This window comes from Corvus kubaryi, unplaced genomic scaffold (assembly GCF_017639235.1).
Source record: "Corvus kubaryi isolate FWS band 111438036 unplaced genomic scaffold, C.kubaryi_AGA036_p1.0 split3-73, whole genome shotgun sequence".
Classification (NCBI taxonomy): Eukaryota; Metazoa; Chordata; class Aves; order Passeriformes; family Corvidae; genus Corvus; species Corvus kubaryi.
In genome coordinates this window covers 24,350,021-24,369,350 of record NW_024582091.1, presented here as the reverse complement: position 1 = coordinate 24,369,350, position 19,330 = coordinate 24,350,021, and the positions used below count along the sequence as shown (strand labels likewise).

Here is a 19,330-nt window from a genome sequence, read left to right as displayed (position 1 = left end):
TGTCAGTCTTTTTGTCTCCTTTAGTTGTATGTAAATAGCTATGTAGAAGGGTGTATATGCATACAAAAATGTGTCTTATTTTGGCAGAGCAGCCTGTATTCCTTGATGAAAGCTACTTCACTGGTGCTTTATTGCAGTGCTAAGACATCTTAAAAGCAGTGAGATTTTTCTGTTGGTGTGTATTGTTCTCTTTGCCTCTTTTAAGGCGTTAGTGTGAGCTAACCACAAATACTTGCTGTTATTCCAGTGTCTGGCTGTACATTGATCTGACAGATTATCTGCTCCATCTGCACATACTTTCACAGGTTACGTTTTTACAAGTTACCTGAGGTGTGCTCTCATTATTTTGTGAACCCTCCTGCTTCACTGTAATTCCAGTCATTTTTCCATAGCTTTTATTCTATACCACTGTAATTAATGTCAGTATTCTTTTACAAGCTAAAAGTGAATGTTCTTACTATCCAAAATGTTCAAAATGACTCTGTTCTCTGTGGACACCTGGACAGCTTCTCAGATGTGCCACTGACCTGTTTCAGTAGAAAGGGAATATGCTTGTTCAAGACTGGCTTAAATATCTTGCTTTCTGTATTCACAAAATGCAGAATAAAAACAAACCTGACAGTTTGAGAAGTTCTTCAAAGTGCTTACATTGCTATTAAGTAAAAGTCTTTATGTAAATACAGAGGCGATATCTTAGACTTTCATGTATGCTGGGCAGAGTTGCTGGATTCTGTTAATGTAAGCTACCAAATGTACACTCCTGGTTTATATGGTTACAGTGAAAATTTGAATGGTATCATAAGAATATATTTTTTTCACTGTCTGTGTGTTATTTCATCTGTATGTTTTTCATCTGTGTATTTTATCTGTTGAGAAGTACAAATTGGGTGTAGGTTGTAAAACTTCCTGATAGGGTAAACACTGCTTGATCCAGGAATAAATTTCTTGGGGACATTTTGTTGGCATAATCAAATGAAATATAATTTTATATCTAAATAAAGTTGATATATTTAATCAATAAATACATTAATTTTATAACTATATAAAATTGATGCATTTATTCAATTTTTATTTTGCATGTAACTCAGTCACTGAAAATTGTTAATTGTTTATAATCCAGAGAAAATACTAGTCCTTGATCTCTACATCCACTCCCTATCCTCAGTGTGTTCTGGTGGGGGGCACATACAGCCAAAACAGGTCCTGCCAGTCTGATGCTTGTTTCTGACCACACCATAGTTTCAAGCAGGGCCCAGGGAGATGGGCTAAACTTTCAAATCTCATGGTATGCTTATCTGGAGAGATCTGCTCCCTATGATCATTTGAACTGCTGGAGCCCCGTGGGGGCTTGGTGAATATTGTCCCGTTGTCAGAAGGGAGGAAAGCCTGGGGTACGAATGTTCATTTTGTTGTTTTGAAAGAATTGGTTCTCTTGGATCTCTGTCCAGGTCAGAAGATTTGTTAGATTTGTTCCCTAGTGCACATGCTTAGATATTATAGTTTACTACTGAGCTCACCCTTGCAGTGAAAACAAGTAGTTTCTATGATATGTTTTCTCCTGACTGTGTTTTCCTGAGGCAGTGCAAACAACACTGTTCCTGCTTCGGCACTTGCCACCATCTGTGGTCCTTCAGTACTGTCCTACCAGGTCCTGTACCTTCAAACACTCCCTGACTTACTTGTATGTCTTACTATTGTCAGTGCTGTAAAAATGCTAATCTGTTGAGAGGCTGCACATGGATCTCCTGTGCAGATGTAGTTTGTCTCTGAAATGAAAAGCTTTCTTGAAGTCATAATGTGTGGAGAGAGTTTTAATAATTGGAAGATGTGGTAGAAAATAGCCCATGTAACATAGGAACAAACTGAATCTGAAAGCATTTCTATGTGAAGAATCTTGAGGGCTTTTATTGAAGGGGAGAATAAAAAAAGTCCTAGCCAAGCTGCTCCCCAAACTGAAAATCTTACCTAAATCCTTTGAGGAAATTGTACATTTTAAGATGACAGCTTTCCCCCAAATATGTGGTAGAAGAAACGCCCTTCAACTAAGGAGTAAAATTGTAAAGGCGGTTTGAAAAGGTTCCTTTGAAAGGATTTCATTTTGACTGTCCTTTTTAAGGATAAAGATGGGCTTAACCCAATATCTTGAGTGTGGTATCCCGGAGCCTTTTCAAGTATACTAAAGTCAAAATATGCATGTTGCTCCGGGCATCTGTCGTTAGAAGCCTGGTTCTGAGGATAAGTACATTTTGGCAGATTTAAAAGCTGCAGGCTTTGTGGTTTCATATTCTTAATCCGAATTTTGCAGCTTGGATCTGTGAAATGGGAGGGAACAGAATCTGATCAGTTACAAAGGAAGAAGCATTTTAAAATGGATAGTGTGACCAAAGCCAAGTCTCTTAAGCTACTTCAAAGAACTTTTGTAAACTGAGACTCCAGATTGTATAGTACAGTTTTGTACTGTAAAAAGCAATTTCCTTCAACATCCTTCACTGTGAGATTTAATACAGGAATGTCATCAGCTTCTGAAGATTCTGAGATTTTTCTGGCAAACAGAAGCTCTGAGAAACATGATGTTCCCCAATCCTATGCCAGGACTTCATCTTGGATCTTCCTTTTGTCCTAGAATTAGCAAATAGATCCAAAGTCCCAGCACTGTTTGCAACTTGAACTTCAAGGTTGTCTTACTAATTCACTTTCTGATGTTATTTAATAAAGTATTTAGATGAAATTTTTGAACAGTGATTAGTCTTCTAGCAGTAAGGTCCTCACACAAGTAAACTTGTTTTAATTTTTTTGAAATTTAGGGTGATCAGTTAAAATGAACTCTCAGTTGCTAATAATTTGGTAATCTACTCCTTCATTTTCTTGCTTGTGTGCCAGTTTCCACAATCTGGCATTTACAGGGTCTTGTTGAGATGTACTGGAAAGAACTAGAAAAATTCTAGTGCTTTTTTTCTAGAGAAAAAGACACCTATCTTAATTTAATAGAAATTAAACTTGTTAATGGTAAGGGTACTTCATTGTATTTTTGTCTTTTAGATAAACATTATGCAATATGGGAAAATTATGTTCCATATGTTCTGCAGTTTGCAATCTCCTTAAATAATGTGATACTAAACTACTTTTTCTCTTAGATAAGACTGATTTTTGTGATTTTTTTCTTTAGGAGATATGACAGTGGAGTCTGGGAGACAGAAAGGACTTTTAATTGATTTTGTCCCAAACTAAACAATTATGTTTGGGAAAGTGAGGACAGGTACAGGGGTTTTGAGGGATATAAATGCTACTACCTGACAGCTCCACTGCCTGCATTTAGTGGAAAGCACATGTGAGGAAGTCTCTTTGCTGTGCTGAGATAATGCTTTTGGGACAGGACACATGATCAGCAAATGTTAAGTCACATTTTTGGCTATCTGAACAGTTAACAACTCTTGAATAACATTGATTGACAAAACCAATCTTTTGCTAAAAATAATTCAGTGTCAGAGATGTATAAGAAACATTAGAATACATAGTTACTGTAGAATTCATTTAAAGAACTATTAAATATATTTTAATTTTCTCTTACAGAGTATTAATATTAGGAGCTTCAGGAGGAGTTGGTACATTTGCTGTACAGGTAATATAAACCAGCATGCCCAGGACGAATCTTCAAGCGTTTCAGTAAGAAAAAAAAAAATAACAGAAGGGAATTGAGAGAAGGAATAGAGAAATAGCAAGCTACTGATCAATCTGCCTGAACGAGCTGATTGATATTTCCAAAAGTAGAGTATTTTCAGATTTATTGCTTTCCATTTATTATGTTGTATTATTTTAAGGTAGGAAGCAGGGACTTTCAAAGAAAGGAGTTGTGTGTAAAATCACATTTCACAATTTGGGTGCATGAAATCTCTGAATGGTGTGACTTGAAATATGTAGCCTGTTCTCATTATCTTTCAGTCAGCTCTGTGCTCTAAATATGAACAGAACTTGGCGTATGAGTAGAAAAACTGATGGAGAACGTATCACCTACCACAACTGCTGTAGTTGGTCAAATGATGTGATGAGGCTTTTGTGTGCAGTGGATGTAAAGCACAGAGGCTTAGATTTACTTTCCCTCACTGTCTTTGCTCTGCTGCCCTTTTGTCTGTCTTTGTTCCAGTAGCTCTAAACTTTGGAAAGTCACTATGCTCTTTTGTTGATTCGTTAGTTGTGGAACATACTCTTTCATGCTCTCAGTTAATTTGGGGGTTTTGGTTCTAATTAGTGTCATGCTGAAACATCTTTCTTTCAAGATTATAAAAAATACAGAAGTCGGGTGATTGCATCACTACTTTCCATGTTACTGGGCCATAAGCACAGAGGTTTACAGCAGAATTTTTTGTGGTGTGCTATTTGCCTGGTCAGTAATAAAGCAGGTCAGTAATAAAGTCGGTATGAAAGGCTGACCAGCCACTGACTAGTTACAATTTGTAACTGATCAATCCTGAATAAACTACGTTAATTAATCTGGAATAAAGGTAAAAAGTATTACTGTGAATGAAAAAATGAGATGCCAAAAGAGATAAATAACTAGCAAAAATCCTTTACTTTACTATAGCTTTTGGAGTAGAAGATAACCTGATACTGACCCTGTGGTAAATCAGAGATGACTTCCTTCTTTTTCTTCTTACTAGTACTTAGCCTATTTGCAGTAATATGAAATACTTAAAGGATGTATTTAATAATATTTAATGGTACCTCTGGTGACAGTTTGGTAGATTGGCAACTTGGACAGTACCTCTTGGTGTATGTTTAGCTGGCAGATTCAGATGGCAAACTGAGAGCCTTATTTGTCATGAGACCTGGTATCTTTCAGTGGCATTAAAAAACCCCCACACTCCTCCTTCACACCAACTCCTTCCCCACAACCACCTTCAATATTGATAAATTCTAGCCATTATTTTGTCTGTGGGATTTGTGACAAATTATCTGGTATTGGAACAGTCTCCCTACTCCCTATTAAAGGTGCTCATTTGTTATATAAATATAATGAGACTTTGGCTTTTTAAGTTGTTCTCAATATTTCACTATATTTTAATTTTTGGACTTGTTTTTTTTTATACTTGTTTTTAGCTAATGAAGGCCTGGGATGCTCACGTGACAGCAGTTTGCTCTCATGATGCCAGCACACTGGTGAAGAAGCTTGGAGCAGATGACGTGGTTGATTATAAATCTAGAAATCTGGAAGAGCAGCTTAAAACATTACCCTTGTGAGTGTTTGTGTAGCTTAATACTGAGATGAAGGAGTTGGCAGTCAGACCTTCTGCCCTTTGATTGCTTGACTCTGTCAGAACTCCCTCATTTTTTCCCCCCATTTTTAAAGCATTGTTTTGTAAAGCAGATTCACCTTTTTGAATGCAATTTGCAAGTGAGTATGCCCAGCACAGATTTCATTGTAAGACTAAGCCAGTAAATTGAGCTTGTGGAGACAAGCTCACTTGCACGTGCTTCTCTTCAATGACTGTGATATGAACAGTTTTGTAGCTTCCATCCAAGTATCTTGGACAATATACAATGCATGAATAAATTAAAATAAGTCTGTGAAATCCTGAGTGAAGCTGGTAAATATAAAATTGGTCTTCTAGAGGGAACAACTATATCATGAAGCAGTGACTTGCCACTGTGCAACTCAACTGCGAGTAAATTTCTGTTCTGTAACATTCGGTACAGCTGCCTCTGATAAACAATCACATTTATCTTGTCGCAGCAGCTATGTTTAAACTAGCCTGGGAGTTTTCTCTAGAACAGAAGTATTTTTTGCTTTTGTAATCTTTCCATCTGTTTAAACGTAGTCTGCTGTGACTTGTATTTGAATATGGTATTTACAGTGCTCTTCTTAGCTAGATCGAGCTAACTTTCTGGGAGGGTGAAGAGAAGCTGCTCAATCTGTGGGAGAATTTTATTGGTAACTGTGCTAAGAAGCCATGTGCCTTTTAACTGTAATGCACTTGTCAGCAGGCCTGAGGGCAGTTGCAAGGGTAGTGACACTGTCTGTATGGCAGGATGGACTTTGCAGTCAGTGCTAAATTTGCCTTTGTGCAGCTCAACACTTTAAATGCTAAATACCCATTCTAGCAAGTGACCCTTTTGAAGAGATATCAACAACAGTGTTCTGGGGTGCAGTTTAATGATGCAACTAGGCTGATCAGTCAGATCTACTGAGAGGGATGCTCCTACTTCCCTCCCCTTTTCAGTTGTACTGACTCTTCAGAACCCATAGTCAGCTACCCTTTCCAGGAGCATTAGTTTTCATGATCTTCTCTTGTTGGCAGCTAACTGTTACGTTAACTGAACTTTGAATGTGAAATCACACCTTTGGAAGACAGGCAGGAAAACTGTCATTCCAGAGAGATAAGGACATTTCTATTTAGTTTGCATAAGGTATTTTACCTCATATTTGTAGGTTATTTAGATTAGAGGTATGTGTATATATGTATCTGTTGCAGTCTGGAGATTGCTGAAAATTTACTGATGAAAAGAGAATGAGTTGTGTATTTAACAGAACAGGTGCATAGCTCCCTGTTGCCCAATTCAGCCTTTACAGGCTCACATGCTGGGATAATGAGAAGGAATACTGAAACTGTGGCTTTTTGCCAGAGGCTGCATATACCCATTCCATGGGGAGAAGGTTTTAGATCCTTTGCATTGTTAGGTTCAATGTTAAATAGGTAGATGTGAAGATAAGAGCTGTCAGGAGAGGTAAAAGGGCCCCTAAATAAATAAGGAGGTCAAAAAAACCTTGGAGAAGTGAAGCTGAGAACAGGGTCACAGAAAGGATGCGAGGAAATAAGTGTTAGTAGAATAATTTGTTTACATAATTTTAGCCACTGGAACTGCCTTTCATGTGAGTACAGCATGTACAAGAGCTGTTCCTAGTTGAGGGCATGAGTCCAGACTCATGTACGTACCATATTGTTCAGAGCTAGACCTCAAGACTGTTCCAGTAGTCTCTGTGGGAGGGCTGAAGAGACAGAGCTCTAGAAGGCTTTAAGCAAGTACAGAATGTAGTCATGCATCTAAGTTTGCTTTTGGGAGTTTAAGTGTACTTTTTAAATAGCCTGTGTCTGCTGCACAGTGAATGGGCAATAACCTGTAAATTTCAATCCCATTGTACATTAAGCTGGGACTTCGCTGAAGTTCTGGGACTTTCTTAGTGCTATCTTGCAGGCTGATTATTTTATTGCATTGCAGTGACATGTAAATGTGAAATATAGCTGGTTTCTGCTATTAACTAACTTAATTATGGTGAAGTTGTTTTTCCCATATTGAGATTTTAAACCTGTTCTTTATATGTCTGCAGGTTTGATTTTATCCTAGATAATGTTGGCGGATCCAATGAGAAGTGGGCACTAGATCGCTTGAAGAAATGGTCAGGAGCAACATATGTTACCTTAGTGACACCTTTCCTGATCAATATGGACAAACTTGGAGTGGCTGATGGCATGTTGCAAACAGGAGTCACTGTTGGTTCCAAAACTCTCAAGGTATTTGACAAAATCCTATGTACTTTGATATTTTGCAGTACTTTAGTGACTACTTCTGTGGCCTGGATGTCAGTCACAGAGCTCATGGAGAGGCAGCTGTTGCATTGTCCTCATATGTCATTAAGTACTGAAAGAAATGTGTTGGGGTGGTGCTGCTGGGTGTATGTAGTAGTTTGGGGAGCTTTGAAGTTTGATTCCTTATTGTGCCTTTTCCATTGATTCCATTGTGGCCTTTTCCCTATGGCCTCCCTAGTGAGTCCTGCTGACAGCCAGGGTTTCATAGTAAACACAGCAAATCCCTGCCTCACTGAAGTGAGGGCAGTTTTGTTACTTGCTTTAGGCCGGTCAGGCTTTCTCTCAAAACATTGTTCCATGACTGATTCTCTTCATCCTGTTCCAGCACCAGAGAGTAATAAGAGTGGTCGAGGGTGGCTAGGAAGTCTTTCATCTCTTTCGTGTTCATGTGTCTGGATGGTGATACTGATTTTTCTAGTTTTCATAAGTGGATCTTAAAACATTCTGCCAGTGGCCAGATCAGTGGGGCTTTTTAGAAAGTTTCCCTTTCTTCCCTGTGCTCGTGTACTCGCTCTCCAAATGAATGCTTTTCAAGCAGTTGCTATGGTATTCCTGCAAAGGCTTGGCTGAACAGGATTTTAAGTCCTGCAGCAGTACTTTCACAAGAAAGATAAAATGAAAAGGCAGGGAAGAAATAATGTAATATTATTTTTCAGATTGCGTGTTTCCATGATGAAGAGAATTCTATGCCGTATATAAAAATCATGTCTCTTTGGCAGATGATGGCTCTTACTCTTGTAATAGCTTACTCAGAGGAGATGCTCTTGACTTGTGCCTGTGAGATCTTGCCAAAATGCTTTTCATGTGAGCTGCCATCTGTCACTGGACAGTGATGACTTTGACAGATAAGATGGTGGAAAATGAAGTCACTGATACTGAAGTGGAAGGTTCTAAATGTCACATTGCTGGGTTTATTTCACCCCCTTTGTGAATGTACATGAACACATAACATAGTTTCTCTCTTATGTAACAAATAATGCTGTTTCTAGCTGCAGAGACAAGGTAATTGTTTTCCTCTACTAGCTGACTTGTGTAATTGGACACAAAATTCACCCTGATCCTATTGTGGAACACAACATCCTAGTCTGTGCATTTAATCCACATGCTTAGGTGCCATTTTTTTCAGACACTAGTATATAATTTCCATGTCTTTTTCTTGTTACTTCTTTAGAGATTCTGTCGTTAATTTTAGTTCCCATTTCAGTTTGCTCTCATGACTTTTTAATAGATTTTGTGATCTTTCTTGCAGCATCTCCTTAAAGGAGTCCATTATCGGTGGGCATTTTTCATGCCAAGTGGCCCAAATTTGGATGAAATAGCAGAACTGGTTGATTCTGGAAAGGTATGTCAGTGAAGGTTACTTGCGTATTTGTGCTGGAAGAGATGCTGCTTGGACTTAAAAATGATGGAGTTCACTACTGGGAAATAAAATGTTATGAGAGTCACGGTGAGGAAAACTAGTTGAGAATCAACTTGTTCCAGTTTCTGATTTCTGCCTTTTGCATGGAATTTAGGAGTTCATGGTCCTTAAGACTGTTCTGCCTTCTCCCTCTTGAGCGTACATCATTAAAAACACAAAGCTTACAAAGTTACGAGGAGTAAAGTCCAGTGATTGTTTGTTTTTGCCAGTGGGAATCATTTAATATGAACTCTGTATGAAAATTATGTTTTAAGAGTTCTCCTTTGGTTCATTTGGGCAGAATAACATGGCTGTGTATCTGCATATGCAAAATTGCTCAGCCTGGATGGTTGGGCATCCTGCCCGAAGTGTGCGCAGAACTAGAATATTCTGGTTATTGCGGGTAATAGATGATATCCATTGGCAGAGTGGTGACAGGAATCTTGTGTTTCATTATTTCAGTGCTGCAGAGTATGATGTTTGTGCTAATTCAGCACAGGGACTTGGAATATTGTGAGCATTCATAAGCTTCTGGGGAATCTTAGTGGACTTGGGGGAAAAGCCAAGATAGATTACGGTGTGTTTTTGTGATCTTTTCAGGTTTATGAGCTTCTTACAAAATATATTGTGGGAGTGAACAGTTTATTTCCTATGTTTTGGATTGTGTGGTGATACAGGTCCCAGCAGTGTCCTCTTTGGGAATTTTGGCAACATGAAATTATCCAAGAGTAGAGAATATGGACAACTGCTGTTAATCTTTCTGTGTGGTACCTAAGCAGAAGAGTAAGCAGAATCTGCCATGAGTGCTGGTAATTCCAGTATGTGAACTGCCATCTTGTGCTCAAAATTTGTGCATATTAGTAAAATTTAGATTTCTCAGAGTGTTGATCCCCTTTCTTTAGTATGCAATATGTTCCGGAGTTTGGAAAAGAGTAAATAAACTGCTGTTGTACTTAAGATCTGATTGCTTCTACTTTGCCACCTCAGTGCTGCTGGTAAGAAAAAGTTCTCTGCTTTGCATTATGTCCAGTGCCATAGGCATAATCCTGTGGTCAAGAAAGAAGCTGTAGAAGGTGGTCCTCATCCTGTGATTGCATTCCGTCACACTGCTAAATTATAAGTGTCTAAGAAAAAGAAATGCCCTTGTATTTGTTCTTACCATTTGTCCTGCTCTCAGCCAGTTGTAATTTGTTTTGTGTTCTTCTCCTAGCTTGTATGCAAAACAAATGCAGAATATGCTCATGAAAGCCTCTTGGAAAACACCTGTTTATGCAATAGAGATAGGGCTTAATCAGTGTTCTTTGCTTAGTAACCTGGACAGGTGAATTGCAATGCCACTTAAAAGGTACGTCATACATACATGAATGTCCTGATGTACTTCTGGTTGTAAGATGATCATGAGGACAAAGATGTTTGCTTGGTCTTTTACTCTCTGTGCACAAACAGGTCCTAACGTCAGACTGTTTGTCTGCAGAGTCATTATTCTAGCAGCATTTTACTCTATTTTGTGCAATGTTGTAAACATTTGAGCTGTCATCAGGATTTTGTAAGACCCAGTTGTGTTCCATTTAGACAGCTATTAATAAGACTATGACCTTTCTTGTTTAGACACAAGAGTTCTCTTAAATGGACAGACCATACATTCAGAAGAGTAGGTGCTTGGAAAAAAAGGCAGGAGAGAATCACTGGAGAAATTGTACCACAATTTCCTATAAGTAAGTGAAAATAAATGTTTATGTTTGAATAGGAAAGAATAAAGGAGAAAGAAAAAAGCACAAAGCAATGAAGTGTATCAAGAAGGCTTGGGGAAGCCAGCAAATTGAGTTCATGTAGTTGAACTTGTTACCTTTGAGTGAATATTTTTGAGTAATGCAGGGGGCTTTTTTTAAATGTTAGTCTTTTCTGTTAAAGACATCTTAATTTTGAGATTGTATGAAGTGTGAATAAGAGAGCAGTTAGAAAGCTCCTGAAAATGAGCAGCTTTTTTGTCAGGAATAAATGATGAGGGGGGATTAAACGTAGGAAATTAAAAAGAGATGATGGTTTAAAGAGATATTACAGTGAAGCATTGAAGAGCATACCTCTGAAACATTTACACATCATTTTGATTTTACAGTGTTTCTCCTTACAGTCCTTCTGCACCAACAGAGATTTTTAGTTCTGATGAGTTCATCATGTTCCTTTGTGAAAGCAAAAGGATTCTCAATCCTTCAGTGGATGAGCAACAAGCAATTTTGTTTAAAGTGACTTGGTTTTCACCTGGATGATCTTTGCAGCAAGGAACAGAGGTTTGCAAAATGTCAGCTCTGAGGAGGAGTTCTTTTCACAGCCTTTTTTTAATGGGGAGGAGAAGGAGAGGATTTGATGAGTTGGTAGTACAAGGAAAAGAGAATAATTTTCCTTGTGTAATTTACCTGCACATCAGTCAGTTTTGGGAATTGTAAAACCATTTTCAGTTTATGAGCTGTTTTCTCTGCCTTGAAGCTGGACATCTTTCAAAGAGACTATTGCAAGACTGAGGGTCTGGGAGACTGCTGCAGCAGTTGTGGGCATGGAGAAAATCCAGTATTTCCTTGACAAATTTTAGAGATACTGGCTACTTTCTCTACTCCTGGGGAATCCCTGTTGTGGTTTGAATTGCAGCAGTTAATTATGACTCAGTAAGGACTGTCTTAATGTGGGCTCCACCAAATAAGTTGACGAAGCCCATGTCAGAAGCTGCTGTGTCTCTTTACACGGTAGAATGTTCCTGGTGAATTACTAATTCTCATCTAAAGACAACTGAAATCAACAGAGCCTTTAATTCAGGACACAGATCTGCTGTCCGGTGAAGCATCATCACTGAAAGGCTCATTAGGAATTAATTTGGTGTATTTGTGATCAGTGTTGTGGATTTAACATTGACAATTTCCGGTTTTGCTGCTTGCCCAGAATTTTCCTCCTAAGGACATGTCATATAGTCCTTGGTGAAAATAGGCCAAATTCATATAAGTACTTAAGTTGGTAGAAAGCCTCTAACATAACTGAGCACTAACTTTGCCTTTTATAAAGCCTGGTGGAGGAAGGCAGGCTCAGAAGTCTCCTTAGTGTCATAAGCAGGAGCACTGAGTGTGTTGTGTGTTCCTGCTGGATCATGATAGGATGTGGGTTAACCTGCAGCCCAACAGAAATGTGACATTTTCATTTTAATTCAGTGCTATTTAAATGCAGTACAAGTGTGTGTGCAGTGTTTCTGGTGACTTAATACTCTTTCCTTCTGGGTGTTGTTGCATTAGATGGGCTGATGGGTAAAAGTTGTTTTTGCAGAAGGAAGGCTAAAGGGCAAACAGAGTCTCCAGTCATGAAATGGATAGATCATTCTCTCTGATGTTTGCTTTTTAGATAGATGTTCCAGCACAGGCACCCACAGGAAGAACAACTGCATGCCTATATTAATGTAATTTGTGAGTAGTGTTGATTATACATTTTGCTGAAGGCACTAGATGCTTTGGACTTAGCACCTGCTGTTATGGGTTGGAGGGCAGGATGCTGACTGTTCTTTGGCCCTGCTGCTGTCCTCTTGTGCAATGCTGAACAAATCACATAACATTTTGCTACCATAATTTCTTGATCTCCTAATGTGGGCTTAATGCCCTTTATCCAGCTTCGGTGATTTACTCTGAGATACCTTGTTAAAATATGGAATTCAATTGTTTTCTGTTCCTGGTCTTTCCTATCCAGGAAGTAAATAACACAAATGGATATGGTCATCCACTTTGACATGCCATGGGTTCTGAGAGTTGGCCATGATTTAAGATGGTTTATACCTACTGCTAGTGTAGGTCATCACAGCTTCTGGACTCAGTATCCTAACCTGTGTGTATTGATTTGCTTCCAATTCATCTTGTTACAGTTCTGCAAGTAACTTTTTCCCTGGCCCTTATTGTACTATTGCTGTATTTCTCTCACCTGTATGAATATCAAACAGTGAATGTAGCACTGAGTCTTTGGCTGCTCTCCAAACATGGTATCTATAGATGTGGCCTTTTCTACAGTAATTCCAGACTTTATGACTGTGCTGAGGTATCCTAAGGTACCTGAGAACTCGCCCTCGCGTGGTGCCTGCTTTAGTCTCTCTTAGAAAAGGCACTAGGGTGCCTAAGTACAGGGATTTCTACACTTAAATGTCTAAATTAACTAGAGATCAGTCCTTCTCCCCACTCTCTGTAGTCACTCACACCTGCTCTGATGACCATCTTTCTTCATGCTAAATTGCAAAGCTTGCACCTTTTTTTTTGCTTTGCTTTTAATTTTGTGTTTTCTTGTTGCAGTGCATTTGCTTGCCAGGTTGGTTGGCTAGAGCACAGAGATGTTGACCGAGGAGGGGTTGCCAAAAGCTCTGTTCAGCCCTTTCTCTTCCAAAAAGAACCTCTATCTGCATTTTGTCATGGCCACCAAAAAAAAAACCCACTGTGATTTTTATTAAAACACAGCTGCTCCTGTTCCTCCAGGACATGGTAGCTTGCTTATGCTCTTCATGAAAGTGCTGTGTGGTTACATCACAAAGTGTCTGTGAAGGGCACTAATGGAAATTTCACATACTGTGGGAGATAGGGTTTGAATATGTAAATTCACATACTCCACAATGAGGTCTGGAAAAATTTCATCGTTGCCTACCAGGCATTTAATCAGATGAATTCCCTTAACCTGATGTAATTGTATATTGTGTGGAAAGTCAGTCCTGGTGTTCTGAGCTCTAGCCCCCTAGTGTAGGAGGGAATTGTGCCTAGTGCAGGTATAAAGTGTGGGGTCAACAAGGCAGCTCTTGTCTGCTGTGAGTTTAACTTGCTGAGACCTAAGGAGATGTGGATCATGCAGGACCAATTTCTAATCTCTATATATGATATGCTTTCATATGTAAATATGTATTTATATACAACTGTACTAAAGTTGGTTCTGTCTTAAGTACATGGTGACATTGCCCCAGATTGCTTTAATTACCAGCATAAATATCAGGACAATTACCAAGAATGTGCCTGACAGGGGATTCCAGAAGAGATGAATTGCTTTTCCTTTAGTCAACAGTTTTTCAGCATGGTCCAGTACGTAACTAAACCCAGGATCCTCCTTATTTCTGTTGATTTAAGCTTGGGCTAGGCTGGCACACATTGCAGTTCTGGGCTTGTCCCAGTTTCTTACTGCTCTTCATTGTGTTCTGTAGAAGCTGTTCTACCAGGGCTACTTAACAAACGAGAGATTTTTGAAGCCTCTTCTATGCTCTGAACTGTACCCTGATAGCCTGCTTAACTGGGATTTGCCTGCTAGCATTTGAATAATTGTACATGATACTCATGAGTTCCTGTGGGCTACTGTTAGAGATTTGATATGAAAGAACCTACTTTGGCTTAATAACCAAACAAATAAGATCTGATAATACAGTTGTTGGTAAGATGGCTGTGGGATTAGACCCTGGGACACTTGCCTTCCATTCCCATGTCTTAACCACTGCAGCACCATTTTTCTTATGGGTGTATTGTTGGATCAGTTTTACTTCATTTAGGTATTTGGGATAGAAATATCATGTACCTGATGTCCTTTAATGTGCTCATGGATGAAAGTGCATATTCTCTGAAGTACAAGTTAATAAAAAACACAGCAAGGAAGTTTTTTACAAAACATTCAAAGATGGGGCTCTGAGCAACCTGGTCTAGTGGAAGGTGTCCCTGCCTATGGCAGGGGGAGCTGGACTTGGGTTCCAACCCAAACCATCCTACGATTGTATGCTGGTACTGTGCAGTTGCAATGCTACCTGTACATGTGACCAGAGCCAGCTGTTCCAGAAGGTGAGAACTTCAGTCTTTGTCTTCAGTGAGGGCTGACCCTAGGACTTGCTGTTGGCAAGCAATATGAGGCTCAGCATACATTGTTGCATGCCATTTTAAGGGGAAGAAAGGATGAAGAAAGGGGTGAGAGTAAGATCCAAAGAGCGTGGAACATGAGTACAGCAGAGAAGATGCTCAGCTAAAGCAGGAGTGTCCCAAAACAGCATCATTTTTCCCTATGGGAAGACAATAAAGTAACAAATGGATAACCAGTTGTTTAGTTCCAGGACAACGACTGTTCTTTTTAATGATTTCTATTCAAGATTCTTGTTGACATTGATGAGAGACTCACTAAAGGCCAAAGGAGACTATCGAGCTCTGCCTTTGTGCTCACAGACCGCATTTAGGCACGGTGGTAATTTCTGGAGGAATATGGCCTTTGTCTTTTAACTCAGCTAGTCAAAACAGCAGGCAGGTCTTTTCCATTCCAGGAAGCCCTCAGGAGGATTTTGATGTCTGGTGGAGCACATCCCAGCTTTTGTTCTGTGCACGTACAAGTACCTTTCCTGCGGGGTGCCGTACGGGAGCCTGAGCAGCCTCAGCAAGGCATAGGAAGGGGATGTGCTGTGGGAAGCAGCAGCTGGGAGGGAGGGAGGCAGTCACCCAAGCAAGGCTGCCCGGCAGCTCTGACACGGGCATCCTTTGCAGACCTGGGGGAGAGCCAGTGCACTGTCACTGTCCTTTGAGTGAGGGCACTTTTGTCCTTCCGCGCTTTGAACTAGGCTTGCGCTCAGTTCGTCGCTCTCCTGAGAATTTCAAGGCTCTCGCTCCCCCTCCAGTGGCAGGAAAGAGCTCCACGCGCTGGAGCGACTTGTTGCTACTATGAGGGTCAAAGCCGTCTCCATTCCTTTCATGTTTTTTCACTTGTCCCTTCCTGATAAATTCAAAATGTGTCCTTGTTACCGCAGAAAGTGAGACCTCCAAGGATGGGCCTGAATTTGTCATGAGTAGGAGTGTGTTCCTGCTGACCAGTCCACTCCTGCCAGTGCTGTTCACTGCCTTGCTGCATTCAGAGGTGGAGGGGCTGGGACACCACCTCTGTGCTGTGTGTAGGATAGCCTTAATCAGCATCAGCAGTTACTCTTTTTATTTTTCCAAACCCATGAGATCATTTCAAGAGACCTGAGATTCGTTTCTATAGTATGTCCTGCATCAGAGAGAATGAAGAGGAGGAAAATACCTTTCAGGCCCAATCTGTTTTCAGATAAACATTTCAATGTGGGTATGTGTAATCCTTTCTCTCCCAGACTTTAGTTTAATCCCTTTTCCCTGAACAAATAGGTGTCCTCTGGCAAGGACCTGATGCGTGGCTGTAAATAGGCAGTGTTTTTGTTATCCAGTTAATCTCCATTTATTATCACACATTCAACAAACAGCAGACGCTCCCCTACTTGTTTGTCTGTTCACAGGAAGAAATTTTATCTTAGTCAGTGGATTATGGTAAAGGCTGAGTGAATCACTGTGCTGCAACACGGTCAGCCCTTTCAGGGTTATTCAAACAATGGGACTGTCCAGCCAGTCAGATAAAATGTTTAATGCTCTAGATTGCCAGGATCATCAATTCGGTATTCATGTCTCTCTGTAGCACTGCCTAAAGCCAGCATTTAAATGAAGCTAGAGGTTACATCAATGTAGCAGATGGGCTTTGAGCATGTGGTGGCTGCAATACACACGGTGTTTTGAACTGTGAGGCTCCTCTGAATCACTGTGTCACCACTTTTCAAATGCAATGCTTTGAACTCTACCCAGCAGGTTGAGTATGTAACCCTCTGTGAGGGTTATAAGCTGCAATCTACAGTAAGGGACTGCGGGTTAGCAGACCAGTGAAGTGTCTTGTTTATGTTTTCTCAGTTGCTGCACATGTCTGAAGTTAACTTCTGCCTTTCCCTGGAATCCCTTGCACTTTACATCCCCTGTGCTGCTGCTCTGCTTTCTTCCCTGAATACTTTCCACCTCCTCCTAGACTGTTGCCATGTCAGGGTCATCTGTGTCCATGCTCCAGCAGGCTGGGTTTCTATATCTCTTTTTTTCCCCTTAATTGAAGCACAGCATTGTACACAACTGCCACCAACAATGAGTACTGTACAAGTGCTTGGCTCAGCAAGGTTCGTGAACTGTGTTTTCCCAAGCATCTGCTGTGAAAACAAGGGTTGGTCTTCCTCAAAACAGTCAGTACTGATCAGCAGCACGTTCCTCCTGCTGATGGTCACGGCAGCTGCAGCTGCACTCAGATGCTCAGTTTACCCCAAACCGTTGTCTGATTCAGTGTTTTTGCTGCCTTGGGTTCACGTCCCTGACTTTGCTGATGTCCAAGACAACATTTCTATTTTGTGCTGGATGCTGACCAGACATGAGTTTGTCTTGAACATGATCATTTATAGCCAACATTTCTTCCTCAGTTGGGGTATCTTTGTGGCCCCTCTGCTGTGTGTTACTGCTCACTTTGCTAGAGGTTGGTTTACAGATATTGTCCAGGCAGAAAAAGGGAAATAAATTACTCAGCCTTTTATGTTGCTGCATGGCAAGTTCAAGGCACTTGGTAACTATATTTATTTGCACAGTTGGTCTCAAAGTCTGCTAATTCTGATGCATTCTTTGGAGGGGGTTTATTCACTCCTGATTTTCTGCCTTGTACAGTTTCACCCTATGGCTAAGCTTGCCTTGACAAAATAAAAAGGAAAATCTAGTAATAATATTAGGAGATACTGTGGTACAAGTTGGAGTACTGATGTCTTGGATTACTGTTATCATACAGGCAAAGCCAGCAGTTATTTAAGTGCAAGTAGTGGACATCAAAGTAAGGCACAATGTGTAAATGAAGGGGAAATTAAGAGATTTGAGAAAAGGACCTCCCTGAGCATGGACAGCTATCAGATAGCATTTGTTGTGCCATTGGGGAGGGTGCTGGATGGACAGCACTGCTGCTTGTAAAGTGTGTGTGTATGAAAACCTCTAAACCTCTCCTTGGTAGTGCTGCACACTCACCTTCTAAGCAGCATGTCTGAAAGTAAAACTCTTTGTCTTCTGGTAAAAGCAAGGCAGCTTTTTGAAAGACAGCACCGTTCCAATGCTGGCACATTGTTTGTGTCCTTACTGCTGCTGTATTCCTTTTCTGTCAAGCAAGACGCATGTCCTGCCAGCACAGGGAAATTGCCAGTTCTGGAGTATTCAACAAGAGATGGTGCATGCTCACAGCTATAAGGAAAATGCAGAAAATATTTTTTCCCTGACACAAGTGAATAGGATCTTCTAGCACTGTAAATAGTGTGTTTGTTTGGATCTTTGGTACTTCAAATCTTCATCACTGCAAGCGCTAGCTGCAGACTCATCTACTGGTCATGTTTTCCTCTGGTAAGAGGATTAGGATCAGTGCAAGAACATGCACTGGGCTGGTATTATGGAATCCAAGGTAAAGGACCAACCTCAGGGTAGGCAGATCTTTGGTAGGAGGTGTGGGAGGTACTTTTGTATACAAATCTTATTTTGGCATTTGGAATGCTGACTCAGAACTTGACAGTAGAAAAAAACCTCTTCCCTTGGACCAGCAGTGACAAATATTTTTTAGAAGAGCTGGAATTTCTTCTGCTTCTGTTGGTACACTGTGCTATCTAAAGAAAATGCTTATAGGGGTTTCAGGCTCCTTAGTTAATAATGGGGAGAGTGAATAAGTAGTTTCACTGTTGTTAGAAATGAGTCTAAAACAATCTAGAAGGCCACTCTACAAAATTAATGCCAGAACAGCAGTTGATGCAAGCTGGGCTTAATAATGATTTATGCCTCCTGGAATACACAGTGGCTGAGTTTTCAAGTGTAGCTAAATGAGTTCAGCAACAAACAGTGGTGAACTTTTTTTTTTTTGTACTTCAGTTGTGGTCTTTTAAGGGTACTGAGCCATGTACTGATGCAGATAGGCATCAGATTTATAGATATGTTTAAAATATCTGACAGTGTGAGAATTCGTGGGTTTAACAAGAAAACCAGTAGAGAAATACGAGAAAAAAAATGTTCTTTCTGTCAGTATATCATTGTGGACAACAAAAAGTTAAACCACAGTGTCAGTTTTTGAAAGGATGAAAACGTTAGAGCCTTACTTGGTGACTTTAGTGGTAGAAGCCCCAGGTAAGGGCTCTAAACTGTGCTAGTAGAGGTGTTTCAAAACTCGGGCAAAGAGCAGCAGAAAGCCTGCTTCTGCGTGCAGAGGTATCTCTGAAAAATCTTAAAATCTAGTGGCTACAGGGCAAGTTCTGTCCTAACTACCTTAAAGAAACCTCCCCCCTCTCTTCCTACAGTTTTGAAGTGCGAGGATGATGCATTACTTTATTTCTAATATAGAGACATTTTTTCTTTATTCTGTAGATTCAACCAGTTATTGATGAAGTCTTCTCTTTTTCTGAAGTTCCAAAGGCCTTTCTGAAATTGGAAGGAGGACATGCACGTGGAAAAACAGTGATCAATGTAATTAGTAGACAATAAAGTATCTCTAATCATTA

At 40.1% G+C, this 19,330-nt stretch overlaps 1 protein-coding gene across 5 annotated transcripts in view; it reads left to right on the top strand.

The window, feature by feature from the left end:
- Positions 1–19,330, top strand: part of RTN4IP1 (reticulon 4 interacting protein 1) — a 24,472-nt gene extending 5,142 nt beyond the window's left edge. For 2 of the 5 annotated variants that reach the window (XM_042017266.1, XM_042017263.1), the window contains exons 5-9: positions 3,571–3,619; positions 5,095–5,231; positions 7,322–7,505; positions 8,830–8,922; positions 19,197–19,330. In XM_042017266.1, the coding sequence (XP_041873200.1) occupies positions 3,571–3,619; positions 5,095–5,231; positions 7,322–7,505; positions 8,830–8,922; positions 19,197–19,313 (580 nt within the window). In that variant the 3' untranslated portion in view covers positions 19,314–19,330. Of the gene's footprint in view, positions 1–3,570; positions 3,620–5,094; positions 5,232–7,321; positions 7,506–8,829; positions 8,923–9,579; positions 9,937–10,587; positions 10,695–19,196 lie in introns of those variants that run through there. The other 3 variants (XR_006014256.1, XM_042017265.1, XM_042017264.1) reach the window with 3 other exon arrangements.